Genomic DNA, 19,028 nt, shown 5'->3' with positions numbered 1-19,028 from the left:
TGATTTCAAAATCAAAATCTTCTTCTTTTTGGCATTACATCCCCACACTGGGACAGAGCCGCCTCGCATCTTAGTATTCATTAAGCGAGGTTTCTAAGCCAAGTTTCCATTTTTGCATTCGTATATCATGAGGCTAACATGGCTTCTATGCCCAGGGAAGTCGAGAAAATTTCCAATTCGAAAATAATCTTCTCGCGGCTTTCAGCATAACATTCTGTATTTAATTCTACAAGAACTGAATGAGAATCATGGCTGTTCATCGTAAATTGTGCCGTCTAACTGCAAATCACTGTTTTTTGATGTTTATGCATACATTTTTCCATATAAACTTCCAACGAGTTTAGCACCGCCCAAACGTTGACCGATTTGACTGAAATTTTGTCCAGAGCATCAGGGCACCAAATAGAACCGAATAAGAGAGACCCATCAGAAAATGTTTTTTGAGCCACCCTAACAACCATCCATATAAATTCTGAAAGTAGGGAAAGACCTTGCATACTTACCAGCCACCCTTCTAAACTATCTACGTGGATTGTAGATGACCCTAAAAGCATGGTATATTTTATGGAAGGTCCTCAGGACCTTCTATACAACCCTCCCCCCATTAAATTAGCCCATCCTAGAATTTGTTTGCTTCTTTGCACAATTATTGCACATAGGGGGAAAGACGGCTTTGGCAGGTTTTATTCTATTATTGGCAGGGGGGTTTTTGTCGACCAAATTTTATGAAATTCGGCCACAATATTCTTTGATTCATTCATTCATTTATTTAGTTAACATCTAAACAGATAACACTGAATCAACAATTTGACGCCACAATGCACGGTTCGAGGCCGCATCTCTCCATCCTCGGATACGCCCCACGCTCGCCAAGTCGTTTTGCACCTGGTCTGCCCATCTCGCTCGCTGCGCTCCACGCCGTCTCGTACCTGCCGGATCGGAAGCGAACACCATCTTTGCAGGGTTGCTGTCCGGCATTCTTGCAACATGTCCTGCCCATCGTACCCTTCCGGCTTTAGCTACCTTCTGGATACTGGGTTCGCCGTAGAGTTGGGCGAGCTCATGGTTCATTCTTCGCCGCCACACACCGTCTTCTTGCACACCGCCAAAGATGGTCCTAAGCACCCGTCTCTCGAATACTCCGAGTGCTTGCAAGTCCTCCTCGAGCATTGTCCATGTTTCATGTCCGTAGAAGACAACCGGTCTTATAAGCGTCTTGTAGGGGAAGAGGTGGTAAAATGAACAGGGGTGGTAATATGAACAGTTGGCTATATTTATATTAAAACACTATTCAGGCGTATGTTAATCATGCACACGTTTTCCTCGAAATAAAATAAGGTACCTGAGCTAATATTTTGGTTTTGAGACCGAACGAATAGCTATTACTATCTATTAATTCTTAATAAATTCATAATAACATTGATTCAAACCTGTTCTAACCACAGCGGCAAATAGGACAGCCTTCACAAAGATGTTGCAGGGGTAAATAGTAAAATTATTGGATTGTATAGTTAGAGGAAGAGTTTTTTATCACAAGGCACGTATGGGGGTAAAATGAACACTTGTATTAAACTTTCACCAATTTATGATAAAAGTTGTGCAATTGTGAAGCGGAGGTTTAAGAACTAAACCATATCAAATAACCAAGATAAAACTTTAAATATGCAAATTTAATTTAAAAATAACTGATATTTCAAAACTTTTTTTCTTCTTTTTATTATATTGACAATTAAGAGCTTTTCAAAAGTTATACCAGATTTTTCAAAAGGCTCTCATAATCTTAACTAGTTATATATACAGTGCTAGAGTTAAAAAAAATAAATGTTTCAAAAGGGTTTTAGAAGCGATGTTCATTTTACCACCAGGCAGTGTTCATTTTACCCGCACTATTTTTGTACATACGAAATTTCGATGTTTTTTTATTTCGATGAAAAACTATATAAAACAATGTTTATTACCGAAAAAAAAGTTCAATGCAATAAGAATATGAGTTAAATTGCTGAACCAAGTGGTAAAACTATCAAATTATCCTCGTTTTATGATTGAATTCAACGCAAGTCCTTAACGTGTTCATTTTACCACCTGTTCCCCTACATGACATATTTGGTGCGGTGGCGAATCTTTTTCGACCGCAGTTTCTTCTGGAGCCCGTAGTAGGCCCGACTTCCACAGATGATGCGTATTTCACGACTAACGTTGTTGTCAGCCGCTAGCAAGGATCCGAGGTAGACGAATTCCTCGACCACCTCGAAGGTATCCCCGTCTATCGTAACACTGCTCCCCAGGCGGGCCCTGTCGCGCTCGGTTCCGCCCACAAGCATGTACTTTGTCTTTGACGCATTCACCACCAGTCCAACTTTTGTTGCTTCACGTTTCAGGCGGGTGTACAGTTCTGCCACCTTTGCAAATGCTCGGCCGACAATGTCCATGTCATCCGCGAAGCAAATAAATTGACTGGATCTGTTGAAAATCGTACCCCGGCTGTTACACCCGGCTCTCCGCATGACACCTTCTAGCGCAATGTTGAACAACAGGCACGAAAGTCCATCACCTTGTCTTAGTCCCCGGCGCGATTCGAACGAACTGGAGTGTTCGCCCGAAATCTTCACACAGTTTTGCACACCATCCACCGTTGCTTTGATCAGTCTGGTAAGCTTCCCAGGGAAGCTGTTCTCGTCCATAATTTTCCATAGCTCTACGCGGTCTATACTGTCGTATGCCGCCTTGATATGCAAAGAATGTTTAGGCCAAATTTGAGCCTAGTCAGTCATAAAAAAACCCCCTGCCAATAATAGAACAAAACCTGCCAAAGCCGTCATTCCAAAGCCCCCCCCCATTCATATAGTTTCATTTTGAAATTTTTATTGAAATTTTGAAAAAAAAAATTGTGATTCACTGAGGTATCAGGTATCAGAACGTCGGCTCCAGGGGCACGTTCACCTCAATTTGGGAGATTTGTGCCATCGCCTTCACAGCCTTTTTCATCACACACCTGACGGAAAAGGAAGTGAACAAAAAGGAAAGGAATGTGGATGGGAGAACAAAGGGAATGTTTGGAAAAGGGCCCTTGAAGAGGGCATTCAACGCATTAGCGCACAAGAGCTTATAGCTCCTTACCACAACGGGTTATGAACAACAAAATACTCTGAAGGTTCAGGTTTCTGAAGTCAATTTCACTAAGTAAGTGTTTACCAAATATTTGGAAGCGCAATTGTGCATAGACTGGGCAGTTACATATTAGATGATAAGAAGTTCCATAATCGGATTCACAACTATCACAAACAGATGATTCAACGCGTTGAATATTTGCCATGTGATAGTTCAGTCGGCAGTGACCTGTCAAGGCCTTAACTAAGACACTGCAATTTTGTTTAGACAGATTAGCTAAATAGCTTACTACTACCGAAGATGGCTCCCGGATGTACAATTTTGTTTGATGACACGAATCCAGATTATTCCAATGCCATTTGTGCTGAGTGACAGCCCAAGAGTTGATCAAAAGCTTCACCCAACACTTGGATATTGGAATAGCTGGCTCAGGACCAATAAAGTCATGCGATGCTCCATTACGAGCTAACTCATCAGTCAATTCGTTTCCAGCTATGAAAGAATGGCCAGGTACCCATATAAGGTGTAAAGTATTTACTGAATTCAGTTCCTCAATTTGAGTTCGACATGCGATTACTAACTTCGACCTTGAGTTGGCCGAGGCGAGAGCTTTAATAGCTGCTTGGCTATCTGAACAGAAGTATATTACTTTGCCCATAATGCGTTGCAGCAGTGCAGATTGCACTCCACACATGATGGCAAATATTTCCGCTTTAAAAACAGTGCAGTGTGTACCCAGTGAGTGTGACTGTTCCAATCTCAGCTCACGCGAATAGACGCCTGCACCTGCTCTACCCTCGAGGAGGGAGCCGTCAGTGTAACAAACAATGCTGTACGACATACTTCTCTCCAAATAGCCAGATGTCCACTCCACCCGCGAGGGGGATTGTGTCGAAAATGTCCTATAAGGAAAACTACTAACTTGTGTGAGATCACTTGGAGCAAGGAAATTTTTTTCCCAATTAACCATAAGCGGTAACAACGAAGTGTGTGTAGAACTGCGGTTTACAGGATTCTCTTCCATAAGAACCGAGTACCCATAGTCGGTAAGTACAAGAAAATGCTTCTTGTTTGAGATGTATGTGTAGTGGGGCCACGTCGAAGAGAACTTCGAGAGCAGCCGTGGGAGTTGAAGAGAACGCACCAGTCATTGCCATTAGGCACATCCTTTGAAGATGGCCTAATTTAGACTGAATTGTCCTCACTTCCCCCTTTTGCCACCAAACAAGACATCCATAAGCCAAAATTGGTCGTACAACTGTTGTGTAAATCCATTTGATATATTTGGGTTTAAGACCCCAAGTTTTACCAAAGGTTCGTCGGCATTGGCCGAAAGCCATACACGCCTTTCTGATTCTGAACTCAATGTTAGGAGTCCAGGAAAGCTTTGAATCCAAAATTAGACCCACATACTTTACTTGATCAGTTACATTGATTTCAGAACCAAAAAGATGTAATGGACGAATACCATTACGATTACGTTTTTCCGTGAAAAGAACAATAGATGTTTTATTCGGATTGACCGAAAGGCCATATTGACGACACCAACTTTCAACTACCTGAAGAGAATTTTGCATCAGGTCGAATAAGGTAGTAATGCACAAACCCACTATCAATGTAAGATAGTCGTCGGCAAATCCATAGGTAGGAAAACCGCCATTATTGAGTAACCTCAATAGCGTATCTGCAACGAGATTCCACAAAAGTGGAGATAATACTCCCCCTTGAGGGGGCATCCGCAGACACTTAATTTCCTAATCGCTGCTTGACGTAATGTCGAGTAGAGATATCGGTTTTTAAGCATCTGGTGAATCCATTTGGTAATAATATTAGGTAGCCCATGACAACGTGCGGCTTCCAATATTGCATCGAAAGACACGTTGTCGAAAGCACCTTCAATATCTAAGAAAGCACCCAAGCACGATTGCTTTTGAGCGAATGCTTTCTCGATATCGTACACAACCTTGTGTAGAAGAGTCACGGTGGACTTTCCAGATTGGTAAGCATGTTGATTAACATGAAGAGGCATGTTTGCCAAACAGTCATCACGAATGTGATGATCGATAATACGTTCTAAGCATTTCAGAAGAAATGAGGTCAGACTGATGGGTCTAAAACTCTTTGCTTCTTCATACGAAACACGTCCTCCTTTTGGGATAAACTTTACAGTGACATCCCGCCAGGATATGGGAATATACCCAGTAGCAAAACTGCATACTAAAAGCTTTTTCAAAACATGTTTGATATGCTCAAAACCTCTCTGAAGTAGAACGGGATAAATCCCATCCTCCCTGGAGATTTGTAGGAGCAAAACTGTTAAGTGCCCATTGAATCGATTCAGTAGTTATGATTCTACGTGCTTGAGCCCAAGACCCATAGCTACATGAAAAGACATCAGGATCATCCGAAGATGTTATATCGACACATCCAGGGAAGTGCGTATCAAATAAGTGCTCTAACGATTCTTCATCAGAAGAAGTGTAGTCGCCATTTGGCTTGCGAATTTCGCCAACTTGGAAATCCTTGGATCTCGCAAGAATTTTATTCAATCGACTGGCTTCATTCAAATTGGAAACATTTCCACAAAGGTTTTTCCAGCCGGATCGTTCAGCAGATCGTAGAGCCTTCTTGTAAGCTTTGCGAGCCAACTTGAAAGAATCCGTCCCTGCTGAATGGCGTCTGTTCCAACTCCTTCTGCACTGCTTCTTCAGCTTAGCCAAATCGGAATTCCACCAAGGGGTTCCTCTTGAGGTTTTTACAGAACGTAAAGGGCAAACTTCTTCGAAAGCTTCTACGATGTGCAACGTTGTAGTATCAACTGCATCATCCAAGTCGATAGGAGTTTCTATAGAAGGTAGATATCCATGAAATTTGGTAGAGAGCAACTCTGTGTAAAGATCCCAGTTTGTTGAACGGGGATTTCTAAAACGCAAGGTCTGCGAAGTAACATTCAAATGATCAAAGTAGATGTAGCGATGGTCAGATATCGATTCCTCATCTGACACATGCCAATTCGTCAACTCGAGACTGATTCTATTGGAGCAAAGGGTTATGTCTAACACCTCTGCTCTATTAGATACCATAAAGGTTGGGCGATTGCCTATTTTAAGTAAACTAAGTTCGGTACTACTTAAGTATTCCATCAAGCTGGAGCCTCTCAGATTGATATCCGAGCTACCCCAGATGATGTGATGAGCATTAGCATCACTGCCGACAATTAGCGGAAGGCCTTTTGAAGTGCAATATATGACAACTCGTTTGAAAGCATCCGTAGGGGATGGTTCATCATGTGGTAAATAAACCGAACAATAGACGTATTTCCTGACAGGGGTTCCGCCAGTTGCATCAATTGTGACAGCACATACATCTCTGGTTGTTAGTTCAGAGATAAGTGTAGCAACAATAGCATTGTTAACAAGCACACATGCACGCGGAATTGATCGAGAGTTTGCCATTTCTTTACTGAAAGCAGCAAAAACCGGGTTCACTAAGTTACCCAGGTAGAAGCTACCCTTGCGAAAATAGGGTTCCTGCACCAAAGCCACTTGGGATTTGCCATTTTGCATGAGTCTACAAAGATTAATCGTTGCTGTTCTTTTATGCTGAAGATTGATTTGAGCTATCTTAACTGAAGCCATTGCAAATTAAGATAATGCACTCCACAACTTCAGCATTAATATGAACAGAAACGATGAAACCAAATTGGTATCTTATCAAGAAAGTCAAAGACAAAACACAGAGTACAATGTGTATAACGCATAAAGCGAATCCATATAGGTGACAATTTGTTGAAAAACTAAATAAAAACATGCTCATAATCCCACCCTTATTTAACCTCAAGTTGAGATTGAATAAGAGTAGCCGATTATTTCGGAGAAGCAAAAAGTCAACTACGCCATAGCTCCGGTTAGCGCAGTAAGGGCTAGATACTGTGAAGGGTGCCCTGGTGCTTCACAGGCTCCGTTAGCGGTTAGGTTCTTTTTAGACCCCCCTAACCATTCATTCGTAGGCACGGTAAGCATAAAGCCGCATCACACCAAGAATTTGGGGTCACCTGTATGGTGGACTTCTACCACCGGAACAGGCAATCCGTAGCGTTATTCTTAGCCTTAAACTGGCTGCCGACACCACACAGCTATCTTGGCTGTTCGGGAGAGAAGTTGACATTGACTTTACGTCAACTCTCAATGTGGCCGAACAGCCCGGCAGGTTTGGCAGGTTTTATTCTATTATTGGCAGGGGGGTTTTTGTCGACCAAATTTTATGAAATTCGGCCACAATATTCTTTGATATGCAAAGAATGTTTAGGCCAAATTTGAGCCTAGTCAGTCATAAAAACCCCCTGCCAATAATAGAACAAAACCTGCCAAAGCCGTCATTCCCCCTATATGATTTCATTTTGAAATTTTTATTGAAATTTTGAAAAAAATATTTGTGATTCACTGAGACACCGAATACTTAGGTTACAGAAAAATCTAAATCCTAAGTTTTTAATAGATTTTCTCAACAAGGGATCAATCCTTTAAGCCAAATACAACCTATCATATATAAGGAAACTGTTCCATTTTCCATCTCACTGAACATATATTCATCTCATCGCAGAACAAAGAAACACAGCACCAATCTCGTCGCTTCTTTTTGCTAAACACGCATGAAAAAAATCACAAAAATAAGAAACAAACCAAATTCCTTTTCATTGCTTTGTTTTTGATGGGATGGAAATAGAAGCTATGGGATGAAGTGCCGAACCGTTCCCCTATGTACATATTGAAGGCATTTCTTCCTGCAGATTTGTCTGAGAAAGTTTTTTAGGGGTTTTGCTATTATTTATTTTCTGAAAATTTTGAATTGCCAGTAAACACGCTAGGCACACTTGGAGTTCTTTGGGACGGATTTCTAAAACACAACAAACTTTTTTCTTTGTTATTTTTGGAAATCTAACGACATTTCTAGATTTTTTATGTCATGAGGGCTGAGCGTCGATGAACATCATTCTGTAATATTAAAGTCGTCTGTATTGAAAGAGTTGTCTTGTAGGCCAATACAGAGAAAAAAGTGGATTTTCTGTGTTTTGACTGTAAAATAGTAAAAAAAATATTAGCCACACTAAAGTTGGTTATTAGTTATAATGTCTACCGTTCCTCCAACAGAAATGACTTCGAAAAGATATCATCTCACGTACTTGTTCACAATATGCAAACCCGAAATTTGCATCTTCAATGGAATAATGATAAGTTAGAAAGCGTTGAAAAAAGAAGAAAAAAATGTAAAAATCTTCGTGGGCATTGACACGTAAGCTAGGGTGAACCGCCTAAATAAGCCAAGTGATAATATTAGCGCGATTTCACTGCATCATTATTGCTTTGCAGATGAATCTGCAATAAATATCACTATCTCTACTTTCTAATCTTCCGCACACACAAATCTCGAAGATGGTCAAGCAGACAAACGAAACAACTCGCATTCGCAACACGTGCATAGATCGTGCTATAATATTTTCGTTTGTCTCCATGTACTTCTTTGCGAAGAATTTGTTCATTGCTGTTATCTCTGCAGCAAACTTCCAAACGACGACTGTTGATAATGACATTACTAATTCACGCATTCTGTTCTTATGTGGTTTCAGGTTCAAATGCTCGGTGCTCACGCTCACTTATCTGGCATACATGTGCTACCACATGACAAGGAAACCGATCTCCGTAGTGAAATCCGTACTGCACCGGAACTGTTCTGGTGTTCAGATTCCACCGGAATTCATCCACAACGGTGGGGAGCCTCCGAATGATAGCACCTGGTGTGACTACGCACCTTTCGATGGGCCCGATTCGGCAGCGCTGCTGGGGACGCTGGACTCGTCATTCTTGTTTAGTTATGCAATTGCAATGTTTTTTTCGGGATTTATTGCAGAGCGGGTCTCATTGCGATACTTTTTAACTTTTGGTATGCTGTTTTCGGGCATTTTTTGTTATCTCTTTGGCATTGCTAAGGTATACAATGTTCATTCGATGATGTACTTTGTGTTCGTACAAGCAATGGCCGGTGTTTTCCAAACCACTGGGTGGCCAGGAGTGGTCAGCATTGTGGGTCGTTGGTTTGGCAAGTCGAAGCGTGGTTTGATTTTTGGCATTTGGAATAGCCATACATCTATTGGAAACATCATGGGAACACTGATAGCTGGATACTATGTTGAGGAGGATTGGGCAATGTCGTTTGTAGTACCCGGATTCGTGATGGGACTGTTCGGTTTCATTATGTTTCTATTCTTGGTTGATCGACCCGAGATAGTGGACTGTCACGAGAAAGTTGGTGACCATATGGGAGCATATAGGCGAATCGAAGATGCGCGAGTCATAGAGTCGGGCGAAATCTCCGATCGCGATGAATATGTTACTGAACAGGTAAATTGATTTTGATTTTAACCAAAATATCTTAAGTTTATTTTATATTGTTTGCATGTGTTCTTCTAAAAACTAGGATAACCCTTCATTACGAAGCTTGCGAGGCAGTTTTTATTCTAATAACGTTGTAAGTGCATGAGTAAATTCATTTGATTCATATTCATATTGAGATTCTTCAAAAGCAACATATTTGTTATCATTCAAATATCTTGGTAGGCTCATATGTCGTTGTACGCATAAACGATTTTTTTTGTGCATAGATGTATGTAGTTCGATTCTTATACTATTATAATTGTTATGAGGTCCGAAAACTCGATGTTCAGTACAGTAGAAAGGGAATTCAATCTTCTTGAATTATAACGATATTGATATTTAAGTAGTTGAAATTCTTGGGCGATGTTTCAAACTGCAACGGAAAAAATCATTGTTTCGGAGACAACAACAGGAAGACATCAATATTTTCTTCTTATCTGTGGATCCAGAACATAAACTCAAGAGTGCGATCTGTCAGCACTTCCCTATTTGGATTTGGTTTGCAACGAATTCGAAATGTTCGGTTAGTGTATATTTGAAGTATGTATATACATTGTACATTGTATACATTGAAGTATGTGTATACATTTTTTAGGGGCCCTCCTTAGCCGTACGGTAAGATGCGCGGCTACAAAGCAAGACCATGCTGAGGGTGGCTGGGTTCGATTCCCGATGCCCGGTCTAGGCAATTTTCGGATTGGAAATTGTCTCGACTACCCTGGGCATAAAAGTATCATCGTGTTAGCCTCATGATATACGAATGCAGAAATGGTATCCTGGCTTAGAAACCTCGCAGTTAATAACTGTGGAAGTGCTTAATGAACACTAAGCTGCGAGGCGGCAATGTCCCAGTGTGGGGATGTAATGCCAATGAAGATATACATTGTATACCAACATTAACTTTACTCTTCAGATGATTGAATGACTCGAATTCTCTCCATTTAATGCTATGTATGCAGTGGAAGCAACTTTTCAAACAATTAGTTGAAAAATTTCGATGCCCATTATCTTAGGCTAAAAAAGTTATGGATTTAAATAGGATTACGGATGGTATTCCCGGCAGAGTCCAATTCCCGGCACAGGCTCAAAAGCCGAAGACAGAAACATTGTAATTATATCTGCTCACTCGAGAATTTACGATGCAGCTAGTTGAAATTGTACTTAAAGATGTAATTGCGGCTTTAGAGGGGTGAGCTGAAGCGCAATAACCTGCCTGGACAATGGTAGTGAAAGGAACACTGAACAAATACTTTAGTTAGAAATGATTTTGCAAATACTTTTAAGCTCCGGGCTTGACGATTTACTGAGTATAATCTAGAAGAAAGACAAGGATGTGACTAGGGATTCAATGCATGGCCAAATAACATTATTACTGTTCTATTTTCTTGAAAAAAAAAAGATTTTCATATTTAGAAGGGGCGCGCTTCCAATTAGATTGCTCTCTGTGAAGGGTCTCAATAGCAGGACCTTGTCATGATGCTTGTATCGAATGCTTCTCACTAGCAATAGAGTAATTCGACATGCTCTGATACACTAAGAGTACAATGTAGTAGGAAGGAAGAAGAATGTGGAAATTGAGGATCAACTGCAGCTGGGATCTTCAACTCCCCATAGAGTAGAGTGGGGCAAGAGTACGCACTTAGTTTTCAATCGATCATGTGGCCCTTATTAAGCAAGCTTCTGCATATCAAATCAATGTCGATGATTCGTATACTCTTCCTTTATGTTACCCAGCAGGAAAAATATTGAAATTATTGATATTCGTTTTAGTAGAACCATTATTGTAAGACAAGTGAAAAACGCACTCTTACCCCACCGGTGGGGTAAGAGTGCGCATCGGGTGGGGTAAGGGTACGCATTTATGCAATCATGTGCTATAAGTATATATTAACACAAATAAGAGTTAATAACATTTAATTGATGTTTAATGAACATATATTAGGGAATGTTTAAAGATTACGTAACTCATAAAGGGGGAGGGGGTCCTAGAAATGTGCACTTCCATGTGAAAAACCATTGTTTTTTATATTCAAAAAACTACAGAGGTAAAAAGGTATCAATTTTCGCGTAGCGTAAACGAAGGAATTTACCTTAAAGAAAGTCCACCAATAACGTAAAATTTGGCTATTTCATCACCCCCCCCCCCCATTATCTTACACTTTTTGTATAAATGCTCTAAAAATATGTGGATCGTCATACATCTCGCAACCCCTCCCAACTAAGCATTGCGTAATTTATGGATGTTTCTTTTGATTAAATGAAATAATCATTTAGATGAAATTGTGTTTTCATACTATGTTTAGATGTACAACAAGTCCTAATACAATTTCATCATTTCGCTTCAGTGCTTTGTCCGCCAGTCCGCCTGTCCACCAAGTCTTTTCTAACACCAAATTACTTCAGCTTATCCTTAAAACTTGTGATAATTTACGATTTCTGTCCCTTTTTTCTTAGTTATAAACCTTTACGCTTTGGAAGTAGTCTTATTTCGGCCGGAGATACGGGTTTGACATCAAAACTTGAAGATTCACATGCGTACTCTTGCCCCACCCGTTCCTGCGTACTTTTACCCCACAGTCCCAAAATTTATTCAAGTAATGGTTTTGACTTCTTGGAAAACCAACCCGATTGGTGTTCTGCACCATAAAGTACTCTATACAATAGGTTATCGAAATGGTATAATGTTCACCTGATTGAACGTATATATGGTAATAAAATACTAGTTGCGGAAACACAATTATTTTTAGCAAAATGACCAAAAAAATATCTAACTCCATATCTCCCTTGTTGTTTATTCAAATCGTTCACAATTACACATGATAATAGATGGCCAGAATACCTGTCAAACTGATGCAGTGCTGCTAGTTTATCTTTTTTTTATTACTTCAAAAAAATCAAAAACGTACTCTTACCCCACGCGCACTCTTGCCCCACTCTACTCTACTGATTTCCATACAAATTTAAAACGCGATGCGAAAAGCGAGGACCAGGGTTGTAAATATTCGGCAGCATATAATCATAATCGGCCATTGCGTTCAAAAGTTATGAAGAAAATGCAAGAGCCTTAATGTAGGGAATTATTTATTATGTGTTTCACCCCTTTGTGAATCGAGAAAGGCATCGTCACCGCTTGGTGGATCAATCTAGATTTTTATTTTTTGTTTATTTTCTTCCTACTTTGAAATCAACTTCACATTTCCGGAGAGGCAGAGAGGTAAACAACAGAACTCACATCACCCACTGCGCCACGAATATGAAATTTACCACAGCAAAATGTTCACATTCACCCAGCAAATGACAAAAATTCACCACGCGTTTATATCGGGCACTCACACTCATGCGCTAACGTACGAACTGAGCAGCCTGTTAGAGCGACTTGTGTCATGTGTGGGGTTGAATGGTTGCTGCTGGAATGTTTTTTTTTGCTGCCCTACACAGTCACACTCACAACGGCGGCGATGAATGCGACCGCAGTTTGCACTGAGATCCATGTTTTTCACTGCATTGACTGTGAAATATTTCTACCCTGGCGAGGACGCAACCAATCGAGCCCATATTTTACACAGTTGATTGGGGTCCCAAAACTATTCAGGAACACCATGATCTCACTTGATTGGATGCAGCTTGTGTTTTCCCATACAACTGCACCTCACTCTATACAACGTGATATCCCATTTTCCGTCGTCTATCATCAATAGAGAACGAGTTCGTGAGAAATTATCAAGCTGACCGCTCGTTAATGGGTCAGATCCTATGGAGAAAGTGGGAAGAAGAAAGAAGAAAGAAGAAAAAAGGAAGAAGAAAGAAGGAAAAAGAAGAACGAAGGAAGAAGGGAGAAAGAAGGAAGAAAGAAGAATGAATAAGGTAGAAGAAAGAAGTGGAATGGGTCAGATCTTTGGGAGAAAGTGGGAAGAAGAAAGAAGAAAGAAGAAAAAAAGGAAGAAGAAAGAAGGAAAAAGAAGGACGAAGGAAGAAGGAAGAAAGAAGGAAGGAAGAGGGAAGAAAGAAGAAGATAAGGAAGAAGGAAAAGGAAGAAGAAAGAAGGAAAAAAGTAGAAGGAAGAAGGAAGAAGAAAGAAAGAAGAAAAGAGAAGGAAGTAGGAAGAAGGAAAAGGAAGAGGGAAGAAGGAAGAAGAAAGAAGGAAGTAAAGAAGTAAGAAGGAAGAAGGAAGAATGAAGAAGGAAGAAGGAAAAAGGAAGAAGAAAGAAGGAAGTAAAGAAGGAAAAGGAAGAAGGAAGGAGGAAGAATGAAGAAGGAAGAAAGAAGAAGCTTTTTGAGCTTTGAGCTTGATTGACTGCTCGTAGTTGCTACTCCATTATGACCAGATCAGCTGTTCTTGCACAGGGAACCAACAGATGTTTGCTTGGGACTAGCACAGATCTTCAATGTACAAGTACTGGTGATCTCATTTGTTAGGTCATATTGGCGCCTGCCACGTCAGAATGCAAGTCAATGTAGGGAAGGGGAGGAGATTATGATGCAATGACCTAGTTCGCTAGACTGGTGCTTTAACCAACTATGCTACAAAGGACCTTCGTCGGCCTTCGCAACCTAGCGGCTACTGAACGAGCTCGAGATTCCAAAATTGGACGCATAGTCAAATCACTCGCAATCTATTTCTCAAGCCAATACTTCCACATGTGTATAGTACACGTCCACGTCCAATACATTTTCCAAATCAATATCTTCCACATAACGTACATATTCACATATGAGTTTTCATAACATTGTAAATTTTAGAGCGTTAAACTAATATAAGGCAGGAATAAATAGGGTTAGGCGAGGTCGCGGTCATTAATAGTAATAAAGTTACCAATACCACGACCGCGTAAGTGAGTTGGCTTGATTGTTAACGAATACGGTAACAAACACACTTTCTGTAAACCGTGTAATCTCATCGAGCAAACTAAAATTTAAATAATATTATTTTATATTGAATGTATCATAAGTAATGTAGGCGATGTTGTACTAACTACGTTGAAATAAATAAATCTGATCGAAAATTAAACATTCTAACATGAACTTGCAAATGGGGAAAGATTGGTCAGCACATACTAGAGGGCATAGTCCATAGTTCGTATTCTACACATATTTTCCATTCTGATTTGATAATTTTAAGGTTACTTTTGAGCATGATGATGTTAATTTGTTAATTCAAACTGTATAATACTTGTCTTTACGAAATCAATACAGAAGAAATTGCAGACATTTTTAATTGAAGTCTCATTTCTTCAGCCAAAGCTTAAAATTTGCCCCGCATAACTTTACTTTGAACTTAGAAAAATGAATTACTTAGTTTAAGCATAGCTTTTGAAATATGTTCCTATCTCTATGTTGCTTTTGGAGGGTTTCGTGCTTTGTATTTCTGTAAATCTAGTCTAATTTTTCTTTATGGATGTTAGTATGCTGGATAAACCTATTTATAACATTTAAACGTTCACAAATGTATTTCAGGATGTAAATGAGCGTACACCAATTATAGGCAGTGTCAATAGAGCACCAACTCAGCACGCCGCTATTGGTTTCGTTGGTGCACTACGTATTCCAGGAGTAGTGGAATTCTCAATGTGTCTATTCTTTTCCAAACTTGTTAGTTATACTTTCCTGTTCTGGTTGCCACTATATATTCAGTCTTCTAGTAAGTATACAGATCATTCTGCGGAAGTTCCGAGATTTGTTTCATTCTCGTTTTTTTAGCAACACTAAATGCACAGCTAAGTGCAGATTTATCGACACTATTCGATATTGGTGGCATTGTAGGCGCCATAGCAGCTGGTCTGATATCCGACTACAGTGGAATGTCCGCCTCAACATGCACGGGCATGCTAGCGTTGGCCGCACCCGCTGTAAGTATACCTAAAAGTAATTTTGATTCATTGGCACTAATTTTATTTATTTTCAGTTACTCCTTTATCAACAATGGGGTGCCGTCAGCTTATCTTTTAACATATGTCTGCTTTTTATCGCGGGAGTGCTGGTTAATGGTCCTTATGCGCTTATTACTACTTCCGTTAGTGCTGAACTTGGTAAGTGTTCTCATTCGGTTATCCATAAAGTACCATTCGTTCGTCATGTAGAAATTAAATATACTCCATCAAGTGGTCCTTAGCTGGGGGCTACGGATAGATTCGAAACGATTGTTGAAAACTTTCCAAAGTAAGCTGTCCAAAAATATCAATCGCTCGAGAGAGTTTGGGAGCATTCTGAGCGCATCTGAGAGAGTACACGTGTAAGTCAACTCATACTAATTATAGTTCATTTCTAACAAAACTCAATTTTCTGGAGACGTTTCGAATCTATCGAGGGATTCAATATAAGAGAAGGACGTGAACTTATTTTACAATCGGTACAATAAATTTATTTTACAAACAGTGCAATGCAGTAAATCGACAAAATCTTTGCAATTATGTAAATTAATTAAGATAAACATAATGACTATTTAAAGTTAGAAAATCGTAACGTGTGCATTGAACACTGAGAGGTAATTTGCGGGTTTTAAGCAACTTATCTTGAAAATTAGAATCGATCAAATCCGCTGCTTCCAGGTCCTTAGCTCCCTGATCTGTAACTCTTACATCTTCCTGGAACTGGCCGGAGCATGAGTAGCCTTTTCTTTCCATTTCGTTTATTTGTTAGACTCAAAAACTATTATACAGAGTCAATAATATCTGGCATACCCCGACAGTACGTACCCTCGATAGTACGTACGCCAAAAAAAGTTATGTTAGATTTTTGATACGCGTTTTTAAACTTGGATATGTTTTAACTTTTAAGCATGGTACATGGTTATGTTATGTTTGGTTTTTCAGTACGCGTTTTTTTTTAAATTTGGGTATGTAAGGATATGACTTTTAAGCATGGTACATGCGTGGGGTCATTCACATAAGACGTTATAATTTTCAGTCTGATACAGAAACCATCCTGTGGATTGTATGACATTTCGTGGTAGGACATTTTGCGGTCAACCACCTCGCGATGTACCTAGGTCCAGGGGCTGTTCATAAACCACGAAGACTCTCAAGAGGGGGTTTATAGAGGGGTTTAATAAAAGTCTACGTTTGTCCAAGAGTCTACGTAGAATTTTTTTATGTAATTAATAAGGAGAATTTTTTTCCAGAAAAATCTAATGGATTTCACTGAAGTAAAAGTCTGAATTTCGGCTTTAAACTATCTTGGATTTCCCCAGGAAATTCTTTTGTGTTGAGCTGGAAAATATATAATATTTTTATAATATTATTATATATTTTATTATATATATTATATATATAAAAAAATATATGATAATATTATAAGTTTTTTTTACAAAATGTTGGAAAACTTTTCAGTATTTCTCCATGAAATTCTTTGGAGATTCCACGGAAAATCTTTCAAATTGGAAATCGCGCAAGAATTTTTTTTTGAATTTTTACGGAAATTATTTCAATTTTCAACGGAAAATTGTTTGGAATTCTCCAGAAAAAGTCTTTAAAACTTCCAAAGAAAATTCTTTTCAAACCCCACGGGACTATCTCTGGATTAAGCAAGGCGACTTTTTGGAAATATCCACAAGAAACCCTTCGGAATTTTCGCAAAAAATATTCGGGAAAGTCCGCGGGAAATTCTTCTGAATATTTTCGGAATGTCCGCTAGACATTCTTTCGATATTCATGATAAAATTTCGGAATTTTGACGGCAATTTTCTCGGAATTTTCATTGAAAAATCTTTGAAACTTCCAATGAAAATTGTTCAAAATTTCCACGGGAAATTATTTGAATTTCCCACCAAAAATTTATCATTATTTCATAAAAAAAAAATCCACAGTAAATCCTTTGTAGTTTTGTAGTTTTCATGGTAAACTATCTTAAATTTTTACGAGAAATTTACCAACATTTCGAGGGAATTCCACCGAAAATTATACTCTTAAAAAAATTCACAGGAAATTCTTTGAATTATATTCCACGGGAAATATTTCGCAATGTCCTCAGAAATTCTTAAATAAAACCAATGGAAAATATTTGAATACACAATTTTGAGAAAGCAACATAAAACTGTTTTTTAACAAATTATCATCGAATCTTTCGATTTCTTCAATACAGCTTCAATACAATATTTTTCACACAGCTGTGGGGTGGGGCCGTACACTAATTATGTAAGCAATTTTTCTGGGGTTTTCAACTCCCCCTCTCCCCATGTAAGATTTTTCCCATACATTTTTTTTATTCATATGGAGCGTAAGAAAATGGCAGACCCCCTCTCCCCCCATAAGTGCTTACGTAATTAGTGTACGACCCCTGTGTAAAACAAGTTGTAATGCGTCATCAGAACTGGTGTCCCAGTATTAATTTAGGGGGCTAATACTCCATGATAAATTCCTCTATAAAGCTCCGGATTGGATAGATTTAATCGGCTATGGGTTGAGTTTGGATAATGTAACTCAGGTCCATCTTTAATATTTCTACTACCTGCATCAACAACTTGTACTCATGATTTTGAAAACTCTCATACAACAGGCTCACCGTTTAGATACGTAACAATTATATTTTTTTCATTATCTTAGGTCAACACAAATCATTAAACGGTAATTCCAAGGCGCTTGCAACTGTGACAGCTATCATAGATGGTACTGGATCAATCGGTAAGTGTTTTCTAATTTGAAGTTTTTTTTGTCCTATTCAACATTTTGAGTCATTGCTTTATTCAAACAACAATTATTGAGCCTTCCCGTTATTTTTTCATTTGGTTGGTTCAATCGATTTCATAAAAGTTTTAAAGTCTGCTTTCCTATAAGTAGAAAGTACTGAAACCATATTTCTAAACCACAGGAGCTGCCGTCGGTCCACTGATTGCTGGATTCATTTCTTCATCTGGCTGGGAGAATGTCTTTTATATGCTAATTGCTTCTGATATATTGGCTCTACTATTGTTATTAAGGCTTGTGGCAAAAGAGGTATCACGGCGGTCCAGGCGAAGTAACGTCCGCGTAGAATAACGCAATAGATAGGCGATTAACAAATTAAGCATAAAAATATCCCAAATGACTTCCTAGCTAATGTGAACTGATTTTAAGCATCTCACAATTTTTTTAAATAATGATTTCCTTTTTTGCGGAAAGCTTTAACATTGTTGGTTTGCATATAAATAGACGTTGAAAGAACTTTCCTGGTACAATGAGAAAGTATGAAACTTCTTTTAGGGATGGATTTCAATTGCACAGATCCATGTCTGCTATTGCTCTGCTTCGATTTATAGAAGAGTAAACATAACCGCCCTAGAACCGATAATTTTATGTAACAGGAAATCGACCCGGCAGGTTATTGCATGTCGGTACATCATTAGTTACGATTTGGTCATTAAGTTTAGTTTTATTTAATCAAAGCCAGTGGATAATTTCCTACTTACCGCAGTCAGCAGCATAACTAAAAGTTTCCTACCATCCTAGATAGGGTAAATCACTACTTGGGCTTATGGACCCGATTCCCGGCTCACTGCACAGAAAAATAAGAATTTAT

General features: G+C 39.1%; 1 protein-coding gene across 4 annotated transcripts in view; it reads left to right on the top strand.

Annotated features, from left to right (window-relative positions):
* Window positions 1-18,637, top strand: part of LOC134211580 (glucose-6-phosphate exchanger SLC37A2) — a 30,796-nt gene extending 12,159 nt beyond the window's left edge. For 3 of the 4 annotated variants that reach the window (XM_062688585.1, XM_062688586.1, XM_062688587.1), the window contains 7 exons: window positions 8,735-9,506; window positions 9,583-9,633; window positions 14,994-15,177; window positions 15,237-15,385; window positions 15,442-15,565; window positions 18,077-18,154; window positions 18,342-18,637. In XM_062688585.1, coding sequence (XP_062544569.1) covers window positions 8,735-9,506; window positions 9,583-9,633; window positions 14,994-15,177; window positions 15,237-15,385; window positions 15,442-15,565; window positions 18,077-18,154; window positions 18,342-18,508 — 1,525 coding nt within the window. In that variant the 3' untranslated portion in view covers window positions 18,509-18,637. The remainder of the gene's footprint in view (window positions 1-8,734; window positions 9,507-9,582; window positions 9,634-14,993; window positions 15,178-15,236; window positions 15,386-15,441; window positions 15,566-18,076; window positions 18,155-18,341) is intronic. The other variant, XM_062688588.1, reaches the window with a different exon arrangement.
* Window positions 18,638-19,028: the final 391 nt, after the last annotated feature.

This window comes from Armigeres subalbatus, chromosome 2, assembly GCF_024139115.2.
Source record: "Armigeres subalbatus isolate Guangzhou_Male chromosome 2, GZ_Asu_2, whole genome shotgun sequence".
Lineage (NCBI taxonomy): Eukaryota > Metazoa > Arthropoda > Insecta > Diptera > Culicidae > Armigeres > Armigeres subalbatus.
The sequence above is the reverse complement of the archived record's forward strand: the minus strand, read 5'-3'. Positions and strand labels throughout refer to the sequence as shown.